General features: G+C 41.1%; 2 protein-coding genes across 13 annotated transcripts in view; both read right to left on the bottom strand.

Annotated features, from left to right (window-relative positions):
- SETX (senataxin) overlaps positions 1–1,042 on the bottom strand; it is a 32,082-nt gene extending 31,040 nt beyond the window's left edge. For 5 of the 8 annotated variants that reach the window (XM_042786626.1, XM_033011989.2, XM_042786629.1 and 2 more), the window contains exons 1-2: positions 682–810; positions 218–424 (exon numbers count right to left, since the gene is read on the bottom strand). The gene's annotated coding sequence lies outside the window, so the exon portion shown is untranslated. Of the gene's footprint in view, positions 1–189; positions 425–681; positions 811–1,004 lie in introns of those variants that run through there. The other 3 variants (XM_042786623.1, XM_042786625.1, XM_042786624.1) reach the window with 3 other exon arrangements.
- A 2,843-nt stretch (positions 1,043–3,885) lies between these two features.
- TTF1 (transcription termination factor 1) lies at positions 3,886–13,202 on the bottom strand. 5 transcript variants are annotated; one of them, XM_033012125.2, is made up of 12 exons: positions 13,116–13,202; positions 12,269–12,369; positions 11,234–12,126; positions 10,122–10,372; positions 9,581–9,766; positions 7,918–7,996; positions 7,511–7,641; positions 6,760–6,988; positions 6,361–6,450; positions 6,071–6,136; positions 5,335–5,420; positions 3,886–4,890 (listed from the first exon to the last, which is right to left on the bottom strand). In XM_033012125.2, exons 3-12 carry the CDS (start codon positions 12,112–12,114, stop codon positions 4,730–4,732), a joined length of 2,160 nt encoding a protein of 719 aa, XP_032868016.2. In that variant the 5' UTR covers positions 12,115–12,126; positions 12,269–12,369; positions 13,116–13,202; the 3' UTR covers positions 3,886–4,729. The 5 variants fall into 5 exon arrangements, 4 of the variants coding, with proteins under 4 accessions (XP_032868016.2, XP_032868017.2, XP_042642895.1 ...); XM_033012126.2 differs by lacking the exon at positions 13,116–13,202 and adding an exon at positions 12,893–13,075; XM_042786961.1 differs by lacking the exon at positions 13,116–13,202 and adding an exon at positions 12,924–13,075.
- Between the last annotated feature and the right edge of the window lie 88 nt (positions 13,203–13,290).

Below are 13,290 nucleotides of genomic sequence, written 5' to 3'. Positions count from 1 at the left end.
TCACTAAGCAGCAAAACAGTCATCGCTAACCCTACTAGTCTGGAAAAGTCAAGAGAACACTTGAAAAGCACAACCACTTGAAATAGCTATGTAAAAAGAAAGACTATGCTTCTGTTATTCAGACTAACCAAGAATGGAAAAGGGATATCTAAATAAATCAAAACTATACATTTCTTCATACATACGTACTGGGGAAAAAAATAATTGTGGTATTGACCTTTGGATAAGGAAACTATTTGCTGTGCAGGTGTGTCAGATCACATGTTGGGAAAGAGAAGAGTGCTGCCCTGCATCTGGGGAAGGGGGCTGACACCTTCAGCCATACATGCCCTGAGTACAGCGCAGCAAAGCCGTATCTTCAGTAATCCATCCCCAGGTAACCGAGTCTTGGTGGTATCTTGAGCCTTGATGGTACTTTGAAGATCTAGGACAAAACAACAATCATCAGAAGTTGGTTCGGTTCACACGTTATAAACTAAGAATTTCTTCGGTATTTAAGAGACTTTACGTTAAACACACATTTACCGAAGTAATAATTATGATTTGTAACTGACTCCCTCCTGTCATTCAAACGCGAGCAAAACAATAGCTATCGCACCCCCTTCCAACAAAAGGGGTTATCTACGCACATTAAGCAAGGGAACTGCTTAAACAAGGGCGCACGGACACCGAACGCTTTACCTGGAACGCTTTAACGGCTGCCCAGCGCCGAGTAGCGACACCTGCTCCCAGAAACGCCTGAGCGGAAGCAGAGGTCGGGGGTGTTTCTGTTTCCCAGTTTAAGTCTCCGCAGCCGCCCCCAGCCGCTCGTTGCCCGCCCCCCCTCCCCTCCAGCCCCTCTGGGAGCTCCAGCCCCTCTGCCCGGTCCCGCGGGAACCCGCCGCTCCCTTCAGCCACAGCGGGCCCGAAACAAAAGGAAAGCGGAGAGGAGCCCGGCCTGCTCCGCCGGACACGGGGGGAAGAAAGCCAAAGCCGAAGCCGAAGCCGAAGCCGCTCCCGCTCACCCCGCTCCGCCACCGCCTCAGGCCGCCCCGCCCCCGCGCTTCCGGCCTGGCAGCGGAAGAAGGCGGCAGACTGCTCCCTGTGGGCGGGGCCACCCTCCGCGTGCGGCCGAGCCCCGCCCCTTGGGTGCCTTAAAGGGCCAGTAACGAGAGGAGAGTAGGGGGCGAATGCGAGGGGAAAGTGAGGTACGCGGGGATGGGAGTGGGGGGAGAAGGGGAAGCTGCGCGGTAGCGTAAACCTAAGCGGTGTCGGAGCCCAAGGGAGCACGGCTAACGGCACTGCCTCACGGGTGGAATTACTTAAGTGCTAAAAGAATAAAAACCCCACCCCAAATCCACGATCAGGCCGTGCCCGGGGCGCTCCCCACCACCCTGGGGCGCTCCCCACCACCCTGGGGCGCTAACCCCCCCGGGGCGCTAACCCCCCCGGGGCGAAGCTGCTTCCCCCACACCCCGAACAGGCGGGAGATCGTGGGGCAGCTCAGGCCTGGCCGCGGGTCTGGGGGCTGAAGCCGCCTCTCTCAGGTTTGGGTCCCCGCCTCAGCATCTAGAGACCCCCCAGGGCCCAACCTGGGGGGCTCCGAGGAATCGGCCAGGGAGTATTTGCCTTTCTTCAACTCCTTGCTCAAGACTTTACAGGAGAAGAGGGTGAAAAAGGCAAGTCCCCCTTTCATCTTCAGCTACTGCCACCGTAACACTCCTCAACTTTGAAGTGCTTCTCTGCTGCAAACACAGCTCTTGTAACCCGGCTGTCTCACTCTTTGATAATGGCACACAGCCGAGATTTTTTTTCTGTAACGCCATTCAGGCCATCAACGCACCAGGAAAGTGCTTGAAACGACATACCTGCTTGAATCACCAAAGTTTTTAGCGGACTTGCAGTGCTTTTTAGACTTGAAGGATCTGTCATGCTTTTATTTATAATGCAGCCTGATACACAAAGCTTTGTCAATGTTATTTCCGTCATCATTCGGTGGAGCCTGTTTTTTTGTTTGGGTTTTTTTTTTTTTAAATCCCTTCCTGGAGCTTGCTCTGTTTTCAATATTCAAACACTCACATGAAACCACTGCCTCCCCCACCCTGCTCAGACACAAAGGGGAAAGCTGCCTTCTAATGGCCTCTTAAGTGCCATTTTTCCACAAATGGGAAACGATCAAAAAGTACTCTCCTCCTCCAATTACTTGCTTACATGCAAACAGATCACCAACACGTTAGCCAACAAGCCCTTTCCTTACTCCATTCCCAGAGCTGCAGGAAGGTGGGACAGAGCCTCTCCTGTTTTCTCTCCTGTGGCAGAGGTGAAGTGTGTGTTCTTCCCAAAGTAGCCAGTGTAGTCGTGGCACCAACTTTACAGTTCCTGCCATGGCTTGCTTACATTATTTTGCAGAGACACTGCTTTTAACTGCGTTTCTAAGGAGCAACAGGCCTCAGACCCTGTGATGAACATGTGAGCTGGGGAGTTCCTGGCTCGCATAGAAGGGAGCAAAGGTGTCTCAAAAATATTTTGAAAGGTAGTTTCAAAGCCCAAAAATGCAAGATAACCAAAATACAGCGCAAAAAACAGAGCTAAAATAAAGACATCTTCTCTATACTGACTAGCAGCCAACTGCTTCACACTAAATTTTACCATCAGGATGAGCCCAATTTGAGCTCTCCCTGAGTTGCAGCTGGACTGCACACCTGGCAATGCTCCCCTTGAGCCACGATGCCTCTCTAGGTTTGAGATTCCTTACCTGAGACTGAGAGATCCTTGCCCAAGGTGGAGAGATCCTTTACTCACAACAAATCCTTGGGAAGTGACTGATAGCATGCTGAATACTAATGAAACATTACTAATCCATGTAGCTATTCAGTATTAATTACTATAAACTTGGTATAGATAATTCCATTAGACATAAACCACTGTCCAAGTCCGAGACTAAGATTGGACCTGGCTGCACCCAAGGTCCATCAGGGGGTCCACTCTGAATACCCTTTGCATCTCCAGTCTGTGTGAATCATTCTAACTCTATTCTAGCTCAATTCTCCTTTGTATGTTTCTTCCATGCAGTAACTAATAAGGTGAACCTTGCCATCAAACTTACTGAACCTTAGTAAACCACTGTTAAATTTTGTTAAATTTCATTGAATTTATTGAACTTTGTCAAATTATTATTTTACCTCGAAAAAACATATTGCTGCTTCTCTTTTGAGTGAGGTGCATTCCCCTTATCTGTGAGTTTCCCTTTAAAGCAAAGGATTAAATAAATCTCCTTATAGAGGTAGAAGTTGATTTCTGAGAGATCTAATCTACCAACTCTACAACCACTCAACTGTTTGTGCTCTAGCCTGCAGAGAATTGAGGATGTCCATCTTCCAGGAAATAAAACTTGAAAAGCACAAACTGCTTAGATTCAGAAATTCAAGTTCTTCAGCTTTTAACCTTCAAATCTGTAAGGGAACAGAAGCAAGTCAAAGACCTAAGTGCAAGGGAGCTGGTACATTTTTCCTTCTCCCCCCCACCCCCCCCCCCACCCCATTTCATCTCTTGGCTGGAAAACTTACCCTTATACTGGTGGCTGATCTCATGGGGTGTTCTGCCTGACTCACAAAAATCATTGTTTTCTATCTTCAGAGACACTAAAGCCAGACACAGTTAAATATGGAAAGTTCTCATTTAACATCCTTTGCTATAAGTCATAGTCCAGAAGAACCTCCAACAAGATCTTTATTTCAAGCGATTGAAAGTTCTGCATTTTCAATGACAATTATTAAAGAAGGAAATTCTGTCTTATCAAAATAAGCATCAGAAAGTAGTATGTCAGAGACCAAGTCTTCTTGCATTACTTTCTAGTACAGCATATAAGAATTATAAACAAGCCATACAAACACTTTACACGTACAGTAAGATATATTTTTTTTTATTATTTTTACATTCAGTTGGTCAATTTACAAGTAATCACTCTAGGCACACAGTTAAAAATACCAAAGAAATGAGTACAACCTCCATCTTAATCCCTCAGTTTTCTTATTAAATGTATAAATTCTCCTTGGCAAAATAAAAATATATATATGTATATACACTATTTTGTCTCTCTATTCCAAGTATTAACAAAAGCATACTAAATGCATTGTTTTGGTTAGCATGAAATGACATTACAACTTATGAATAGCAATGGACAAAAATTCCTTTTCTCTAGAGGGGCTGATAAAAGTATAAGTCTACATCAAAAATAAAAATCGGTTGCCTTTAAGAACAAGATACCTGCTAAAAAAAACCCTAAAGACTCAAATTTGTGCTGTTTCCATCAACACAGATGTCTTATGACAGAGATTTAAAAGCAAATTGAAAGCCTTTTCCCAATTCCATTAATTTATTTTTTTTAAAATGTTTGAAGTTCATTAAAGTTCTGAAAACCAAGTTCACACACAAAGGGTAAAAAACAGCTTTCAAGTCCACAGAAGACAAAGCCATGGAAAAAATACTGGGTTTGAGACATTCAGAAAGGAACTTGGACACTTAAATGAAGACTTCTAAAACCAATGTTAAATTAAGGTAATAAAAGGTGGCACAGAAACGGTATTTACCTCATTCTTCAATATGAAACAAGAAAATCAGCTATGCGTATCTTTACTTTTTCCATTATTAGATAGCCTGTGTACCTGCAGTTGTCGATCTGCACCTACTTTCAACCAGATCCATTTTGGAGTTCAATATGCAGACTAGGAATTGCTTTTAGGGCAGTCAGTTAATCACTCTCTTCACTGGAGTCAAAAATGTCACTGAGTTGGAAAGCCTTCTTCTGTTGCGTGGCTGTTGAGTCATCAGAAATAAGGTGCTTCCCCTTCATTTTTTCTAACTTTTCTTCAAGTTCTGGAAGTTTCTCTTCAAAAAGATAATCAATAATTTCTTGGGAAAAAAAAAAAAAAAGAGAAAAAAAAGTAGTCTTAACTGGATCTGTAGGGGAACTGGATGCCTAGGGGAAACAGGATCTCACAGACAAAAATTACTTTGTCTGTTAAATGCAAAAAATCTCAGTATTCTGTAGTCATCACAGTGGCAGCAGGGTAGATACACACATACATACATGCAAAGATAAACTAAGAAAAGCACAGTCATAAAACATTTAAAGCTAAGGTATTAAAAAGAAGAGGTGCCTAAGCATTGCATGAAGATGACATCAAAAGTAAACTGTTATTTTAAAAAAAGCATTTAGGAAAATAAGTATAAGGCCTGAGATTTTAGCCAATTTACTTAGGGGAAAGCTAACAGAAAGAATTGGACTAGAATACGTATCCTCTTAGATTCAAGCAAAAACCTTAAGAAGTATATACAAACAGCTGGGATACTGACCAGGAAAAGTCTTTTTTTGCCAAAAAGGGACACAGGAGACTTTTAGCTTATAAAATTTTGCTTGAACATATGCTCTAGGGACATCTCTGAAAAGAGAAGAGTGGAAAGAATCAGTGGTGCTAGGAACTATTACAAAGTTTAGTTGTTACTGAGTTACCCATTCACGAAAGCGATGCCAGTCAAACAATATCTTAGCTTTAAGTAGGAAGGACAGATTTCAGATCCTACTCTCCTTGAAGGTAAGAACCTAAACCATGCCATCATACATACATATTATGTGTTTAGTGACGATAAATGAAACTGAAAGCATGTGAGGGGAAAAAAAAAACACATACAAATGCTGTAGTAAGTATAGCATTCACAGTATTGGTAATTTCATAGTCAACACTTACTTTGTTTGGAAAACAACTACAATACTGTATTACACAATCCTATAATTATCCCTTTTTCTTATGTGTTGAATAACACCTGGAAAAGTCTTTCATCAAAGACTTTAGCACAGACTACATAACACGGTTCTAGTACGCAGAATGGTTGTCTTAAGTGGTTAAAAGTGTCAGAGCTTACAGGCATGGCTTACTGCTCAGTACTATGCAAGGATATACATTTGCACGTTACCAAACTAACATTTTCTGTAGTTGCAGAGGTCTAAGAACTTTGATTCCTTTGTGGAATTTATAAGACTGACTGCTTCAACAATCCTTTGTATCCATAAAAAGAAGAAAAAAAGCTTTACCCAATAGCATTACTCAGTTCTTCCCAGTTTATTTCATTAGCATCTTCCACTTTCATTTCATACAATCTGTGAATATAATACAGAACCAGTTTGTAGGCAGAATTCAATAAATAATTCAATAATGCTCACAGCTCTCCCAGTCAGAAATCATGGGACATTTTGTCTGAAGAAAAAGTGGTTGGGAAACTGGTATGAAACCACAGGCATGCCATTTTCACCCTGCAAGCTTTCATTAACACAATTCAGAACAGTAAGAGATACAAAAACATTCCAGTACCTCTGAACTATACCTTTTAATAAGATTGATCTTGGCCTGTAATCCTTTGGTCCCCCTATATAACTGCTGCCCTTTGGTCATCTTGTTTGTTAAAATTGTAATCCTTTGAAAACACACAAAAAAAGGTTTCTATCATTTCAAGAAATTCCAAGCATCAAAAGGAAGTGTCTTGAGGATGATGCTGCTGCCACAGAGAAGCAGAAATCAGGCTTCACTATCACAGCAAGAAGAAAACTTACCACAGCTAGCAATGAGTAGTTTGTCTCAAGACACATTTGCAACACCTCTTCTGTAGTCTACAACCTATTTGTTACCTATCTTACCAAACAATCATCATGGTACAGTTTTGCCAAATAGAGTTAAATACTCTCCAGAATGCATTTCACTAACTCAATTTAGTATAAAAGCTTACCATTTCTGTTTACATTGTCTCCAAAATCGAGTTCCCACTTTAGCTTCAATCTCAGTCCATGGTAAGTTCTGGTACAGTTTCTCACGGTCAATCAAGAGATCTCTGTTTGACTTTTCCAATGATGAAAGAGAATTTGCATCTTCCATTTCTGTTCTTTTCCTAATCACCTCCTCCATCGCGTGCATCAACCTCTGGGTCTCTTCCTTTGACCAAGGTCCATAATTGCTAGCTAGAATTGAAAAATAAGGCTAAGGCATAATTTATCATAAATGATTAGGAAAAAAAGGCAAAAGAACAAATGCTTTGCTTGTAAATAACAATAACGCAAAGATGAGCTTCATAACACACTTCCTAGAAATTCTTCTGCATATCAGATTTAAGAGAGGAGTTCAGCCTAATCAGTAACAAACAGCACTGATCCCTAGTTTCTATCTTCTAAAACCTGGTTGCCAAATTCCCCCCACCCTTCTCGTGAAAGCATCTATTTAGATGTCAGTTCCATTTAATAGAGTCACATTTGTTCTACTTCTTTTCCCTTTTCTATTAGAGACTGTTTTTATTTTATCCCTTCCATATGAAAATGCAATCATTGGTCTGGAAAAAAGAACCACCCGCGTAAATCAATAAAAAAAAAAAAAAATCCACCCTAGGGATTTTTTCCTAACATTTAGGGCACATACAACATACAGTTAAAATAAGTTCCCAAATTGCAATACACAGAATTAATTGTTTTTTTCTTAAAATTACATACCCGACTTGATTTCAGAGTATTTCATGGCTACTGAGAGGTTAGAACGGGCCATCATCTCAGAAATCTTCATCCAATCATTGCCATGCATAGCATGATACCGCTTTAATTTTTCTTTTTCTTCCGTAGTATACCTAGTTGAGGAAATTGGCACAGCTTCAGCTGTAAATTCAAACCATTCCAGTATCTTAGAAGAGATATAATCTTTACAGGTGTTTCAGTGTTACTCATCACTATCACTTCAAGTCACACTTTAGAACAGAGGAATTGATAAGGAACAGTGAACTGTCAATTAAGTCACAGTAACTGGCACAAATGGGAGAAATTATCTTAATTTATATCAATTTTTAACATACAAATAAACATCAGTGACTGATATTAACATTTGAAAACTTTTTCAGATTACTCACCTCCCTTTATAATTATTTGGGTCAAACATCTTCCTTGCTCGGTAATATATCAGCCTCCAGGGTCGTGGTATACCCTCAGCTAGAAGGTAAATGATTCATTTTTAAAGAAACATTTCTGACACTGGTGAGGCCACTTTAAAAAAAAGCCAAAATGAAACCAAATCAAAAACCAACAACATACATTTTCATGACTGTGGTGTCAACAATAGATTCTATCCGTTCAAGAGAACATACTCCATAACACTTCAGTAACTGCACAGGAAATAGTCTGAAGAGAATCTCCTGAGGAATTTCGAACATGTAATTGTTACAACCGTGGTAAGACTGTGAATGCTGACAGCTGGTAAATAATTGGGTACATGCCTGCATACGTGTGGGTGAATACTGAAAACTAACTTCTGAACTCTCAAGCACAAACCTACTTCTAGCTACAAGTTGTATGGACTGGCTGCACATTTGATCCAGATGTGATTACAATTTAACTAACATACTGAATACTCCCATTAAGAGAGAGACATGAGACAGCCACCAGTCAGGAGGCTGATGAGATACTGTGCTTCTGCATATAGACTATTTTAATTAGGAAAAGCAGGGACTGGGGGCATCCAACAAAAACAAAGTGAAGATCTTGACTGAACGGAAGATCCTTGGAGCAGGGAAAAGATCCAGAGAGACCAATGCCTGGGAACACAGTCTTAATCAGCAATGCCCAGGAGAGGTGACTGCAAGCAACTTGCATAACACTGACACGACTTTCTCCCCAATTTTCCCAGATCAGGAGCGATTTCTCAGATGGGAAGTGACATCAACACCAGGCAAATATGACGATCAGAGGGAATGATTGTTTATGTGAGATAATCAAGGAGGAACAAGCCTGTAGCCTCATTGATCCTTAAATAAATGCTAGTGTCCAAATCCATTACAGGTTGTCATTTACTGTGTCTTGCCTATGCTAACGATGCAGAACACAGAAGGGAAAACCACTGAGAAAGTGCACTGAGTAGATTCAGAGACATTACAAAATGGGCCTGTTTATCATACGAAGCGTGAACATCTTCGTATGATAAACATACGAAGAAAAGCCAAGAAAAGCCCAACAAAAAGACTAAAGAGGAAGAGAAGAGATGCTCCTCCTGCAAACAGAATCTTAGCCATAAGAATTTTGTTTTCCTCAAGTCTTGGAAAACTAACAATTTTGGCTATCAAGCTAATTTCTTTCAGTTTCTGCCATCACTCAGTCCTAAACCTGCCACCTATGTTCTCTCACTCAGTTCTGAACCCAGCACCTAATTTGTGTGCTCTAAGAACAAGCTGACAATTTCAGACAGAACTTAATCACACCTCCCATTATTAGAGTCACTATGCTTAATTATAGCCTAGCAAATACTGCAGCTTAAGCCATAAAGCCCAAATACAAGTTTTAAAATCTGTAAATGCTGCTGGCCATAATGATATTTTAATCTCTAAACTCTTCACACCCAAGGTAAGAACAACAGTATATTGTACTTATTATCAACTCCATAATCTCAGCAGCACGCTCCTTTTTTGCCAAATTCAGCAACATTAATGCTTTTCAGTAAAAAATTATTTTAGAATACATCATGATATCACCATGCTGTGGAATGTAGCATTCAGCTATTTGAGAAGGAACTTAAATACTTACAAAGTTTTTCACAAAAAAGATGTTCTGCTTTTAGGCGATTGATAGTTCCTTTATCTTCCGGGAATCTTGAGGTAAACAGGACTTTTTCAGCACTGTCTATTCCAGTAATCGATAAGAACTCTTCGATGTTTTTCCGGATTTGATTATTTTCCTTCTGGGAAAATCTACCAAACTTGACAGCGAGACCTAAAATATACAGGAAGTTTTATTTAAAAACAAAAGATAGCAAACCTCAAGTACCATCTCTTGTACATTGCACTTCAGGTGTATAAGGAAAGATCAACAAATTCAAAAGGTGAAAAAAGAAAACTGAGACAAAATAAAAGCTGGGAGCAGGTAATTTACTTATACGCTCTGGACTGTAATTTGACAATGAGAAAGTAGATGTTATGAAACAGAAAAATAGAAAATATGTTCATTGGAATGAAGTGAACCAGACTCCGTGGATGTGACAGACATGGTACAGATATTTTCCCTCTGTCAAAACATTAGCACAGCTGCATATTCCTTCCTCACTGCAACAGTATTTTGGAGAGCTCACCTTGTTTTTTAAACTGTTTAAACCTCGCTAGGTCTCTTCCAGCCATCTTCCTGATTGAATCATCTGATATATTCCTCACATGAGGAATAAACTCTTCCAATTCCTGTTTTGCAGTATCCAAATCCATAGCTGAACACATGGTATAGTCCTGGCACTCTTCATCATCCAGACTAAGCTCATCAGAAGCTGCCATTTCAGTGAAGGAACAATTCTGGCCCTTCTTTCTATTTGATGTCAAGGGTTCTTGTGTCCTGATGTGGGTTTTTTGGTTTGGTTGTTTGTTTTTTTTTTTTTAAAAAAAAAAAAAGCATAAAATAAAATACACCACCAGAGCCCCAAGAGATTTTGATAATATCTCTACCATTAAAAGAATGAACATGTTAATTAATTAAAGAACAAGGAATACTTCATGATCCACCCCCTTGTATTTCCAACCTTTTATCACAGCCATAATTTATTATCAAATTTCTATACTTACAATACTCAAGGAGTTTATTGAAGTTTTGACAATCCACACCCTTCCCACAAAACTCTCACACATAGATATACAGAAGAAATAGTGTCTCTTACTACCACTGACAACACAGAACTTTTTGATCTGCCTCTTCCTAGTGCTCTTATTGTGGGTCCTAGACACCGTAAAAGCACCAATAACTACTTACATGAGCGTTTGTATGCACAGAACGTTAAATTCTTCAGTTGACATTACTAGCTGCTTGGTGAAAATGTATATGTTCTCTATAAATACCAACTTTAACATGTGAAATTCCTTTCTTCCTCCCTTTTTTTTTTTTTTACTAAATATGATATGCTTGCACATAAATTATTTATATATATGCAGTTTTTAAATAGGAGAAAATAGATTCTAAGCTGAAGGCAATAGTGTATTCTTACAAACTTCCATTGTATTTTCACAAGATTATTAAGAGCTTGATAAACTCTTAAAGTAGGTCTCTAACATCTTCAAAAACCTTTACAGTATGTTGAGCTGTTTTTAAAAATACATACAAAACAGACTGCAGAAACATCTATGACCCAAATAATGTAATAGAAACATACTTGGGAGTTGGGGGGAAAAAAAGAAAAAAGAAAAAAAACAACGCTAAACTTACGTTACATCTGATTCTGAAGAGTTTTCTTCCATGATAAAAGCTCGGCTTTTCTTTGCCTTTCTAGCATGCACTGGAGTTTTTCGAGATTGATTAGCTGCTTTAGTCGGTGTAGAAAAATTAGCAGGTACATCCATAGAATCTTCACTCATGGCAGGAGAATCACCTCCATGCCGCCGCTGGGCTGTTGCCTCACCATCCTCTTCTGTAGGTAACGGCAAGCCTGCATCTTCCTTTTGCCCGTTTTGCTCTAGAGATGACAATGACTGCTCAATGGTTACATCAGTGTCTTCTTGCATATGTTGGATACTACTGTCTCTCTTCTTCTTCTTCTTCTTCTTCTTCTTTTTTGGTTTTTTATGGTTTTCAACGTGTGTTTCTGAGGTAGGCAGCTCATGTACCTCATCTTCTTTGGGCAATTTTTTTTTTCTTTTCTTGTTAACAGATTGTTCTAAATAAACGTAATCAGCACTGAGCTCCTGACAATCAGTGCTGTGCTGATTTATTGTAACACAAGTTACATCACTTTGCTTATCTGTACTATCATTATACTTTCGCTTTGTTTTTTTCTTTTCCTTTTGGGAAGCCTCCACTCCAGTTTCATTACTAACTTCATGTTCTAGACGCACAAAAAAATCATCTATTGAAGACACTTGCTTCTTCCCCTTGTTTTTTGATTTTTTCTTCTCTTTACGACCTTCACCACGCTGTGCTGCTTGATCTTCAAACAGCACTGGAGAAGCACGGCTAAGCTCTGCATTTTGTGTACCTTCTCTTTCATCATTTTCATGTTTCTCATTGTATTGTTTGTGTTTTCTCCTCTTCTTCTTCTTCTTGAGAAAATCCTGAACTTGAAAGTCATCTGCACTTGCTTTTCCTGTCATATTTTTTCTTATCTTAAATAAAAGATATAAGTTTTACTCAAGTGCTGTTACAGTTGCACAGTAAAAAAAATTAAAAAAAAAACCCTACCCAAAACATTAAAATACTATGAAACTACTCAATATTATCTCAGAAACATAGAATAAAGATACTTACTTTTCAATCCAACTAATTTTGCAAAGTGACTACAAAAAGGCAACACCTTCTTCATCAAATAGATGTGCATCACAGATGTATTCAGCCTTAAAATTGCCTTCCTATAACAACCAAAAGATACAATAAATAAATATTTATTCAATAAATATCAGCTTTCTGTTGATTTTTAATAACTAGGTAGACTGCTTTCAGCACTGAAACAGCAACAAGCTATAAGTAATAAAGAAATACTAAATGAATCACCATTGAAACCAAGCTCCCCAATTAGACGCTTCTGGCCAGCTTTGCCCATGTTCAAACGGGCCAGGCCCTGCCAGCTCCTGAAAACCAGAGTTACACAGAGCAGGTGAGAAGTATTTTTTAGCACATTTTCAACAGCCTGCACACAGAAAACACAAAACAACATCCTGCCATCTCTGAAACGCAAGACCCTGAATTATCCCCAACAGTTCCCAGCGCTGACCAGTACCGGGTATGAGCTCCTCCCCGGGAAGCAGCTGCCCCGAAACCTCTGGGGCCAAACAAATACCGACCCCCGCCCCCGCGAACAAAGCCAGGCCGCGGGCGCGCCCACCCGGGAGGGGGCCCCGGGACACCCCTTGCGCGGAGGCACGCCCCACGCACCGGCCGGCCCGCCGTTACCCTCCGAGATTACCGAGGGCGAACGAGGCGCCCAGAGCAGTCACGGGCCTCTCGGCGGCACCGGGCGGGGGGGGGGGGGGAAGGCGGGGAAACCGCGGTTCCCTCAGGGATCGCCTTTCCCCCTCCTCCCTCCCTAGCCGGGACAGCGCGTCCCGCCGCCCCCCGCGTGGGGATAACCGTCCCACCCGAGGCCTCCCCGCCGCACCTCCACGCCACGCGTGCTCCAAGCAGCGTCCGCCCATCGCACTGCGTGTCCCCCCCCCGCACCCTGCTACCGGACTCTCCGTTCCCACCTCCCTCCCCCGGCGGAAGCGCTGCCAGCCGGCCCCTCCAAAGCGACGGACCGACGGCGTGGCCGGCGGTTGCTAGGAGACGCGGCG

The sequence above is a fragment of the Tyto alba genome, unplaced genomic scaffold (genome assembly GCF_018691265.1).
Source record: "Tyto alba isolate M040663 unplaced genomic scaffold, T.alba_DEE_v4.0 Super-Scaffold_11, whole genome shotgun sequence".
Lineage (NCBI taxonomy): Eukaryota > Metazoa > Chordata > Aves > Strigiformes > Tytonidae > Tyto > Tyto alba.
This window is presented reverse-complemented; position numbering and strand designations above follow the sequence as displayed.

Excerpts from the sequence above, each read along its gene's own strand:
- TTF1 (XM_033012125.2), bottom strand. The coding sequence starts at position 12,114 with ATGACAGGAAAAGCAAGTGCAGATGACTTTCAAGTTCAGGATTTTCTC. Across the intron at positions 10,373-11,233 it reads TCTTCAGAATCAGATGTAAC|GACACAAGAACCCTTGACAT; the intron begins GTAAGTTTAGCG and ends AACCCACATCAG. Across the intron at positions 6,137-6,360 it reads AAGATCAATCTTATTAAAAG|ATTGTATGAAATGAAAGTGG; the intron begins GTATAGTTCAGA and ends TTATATTCACAG.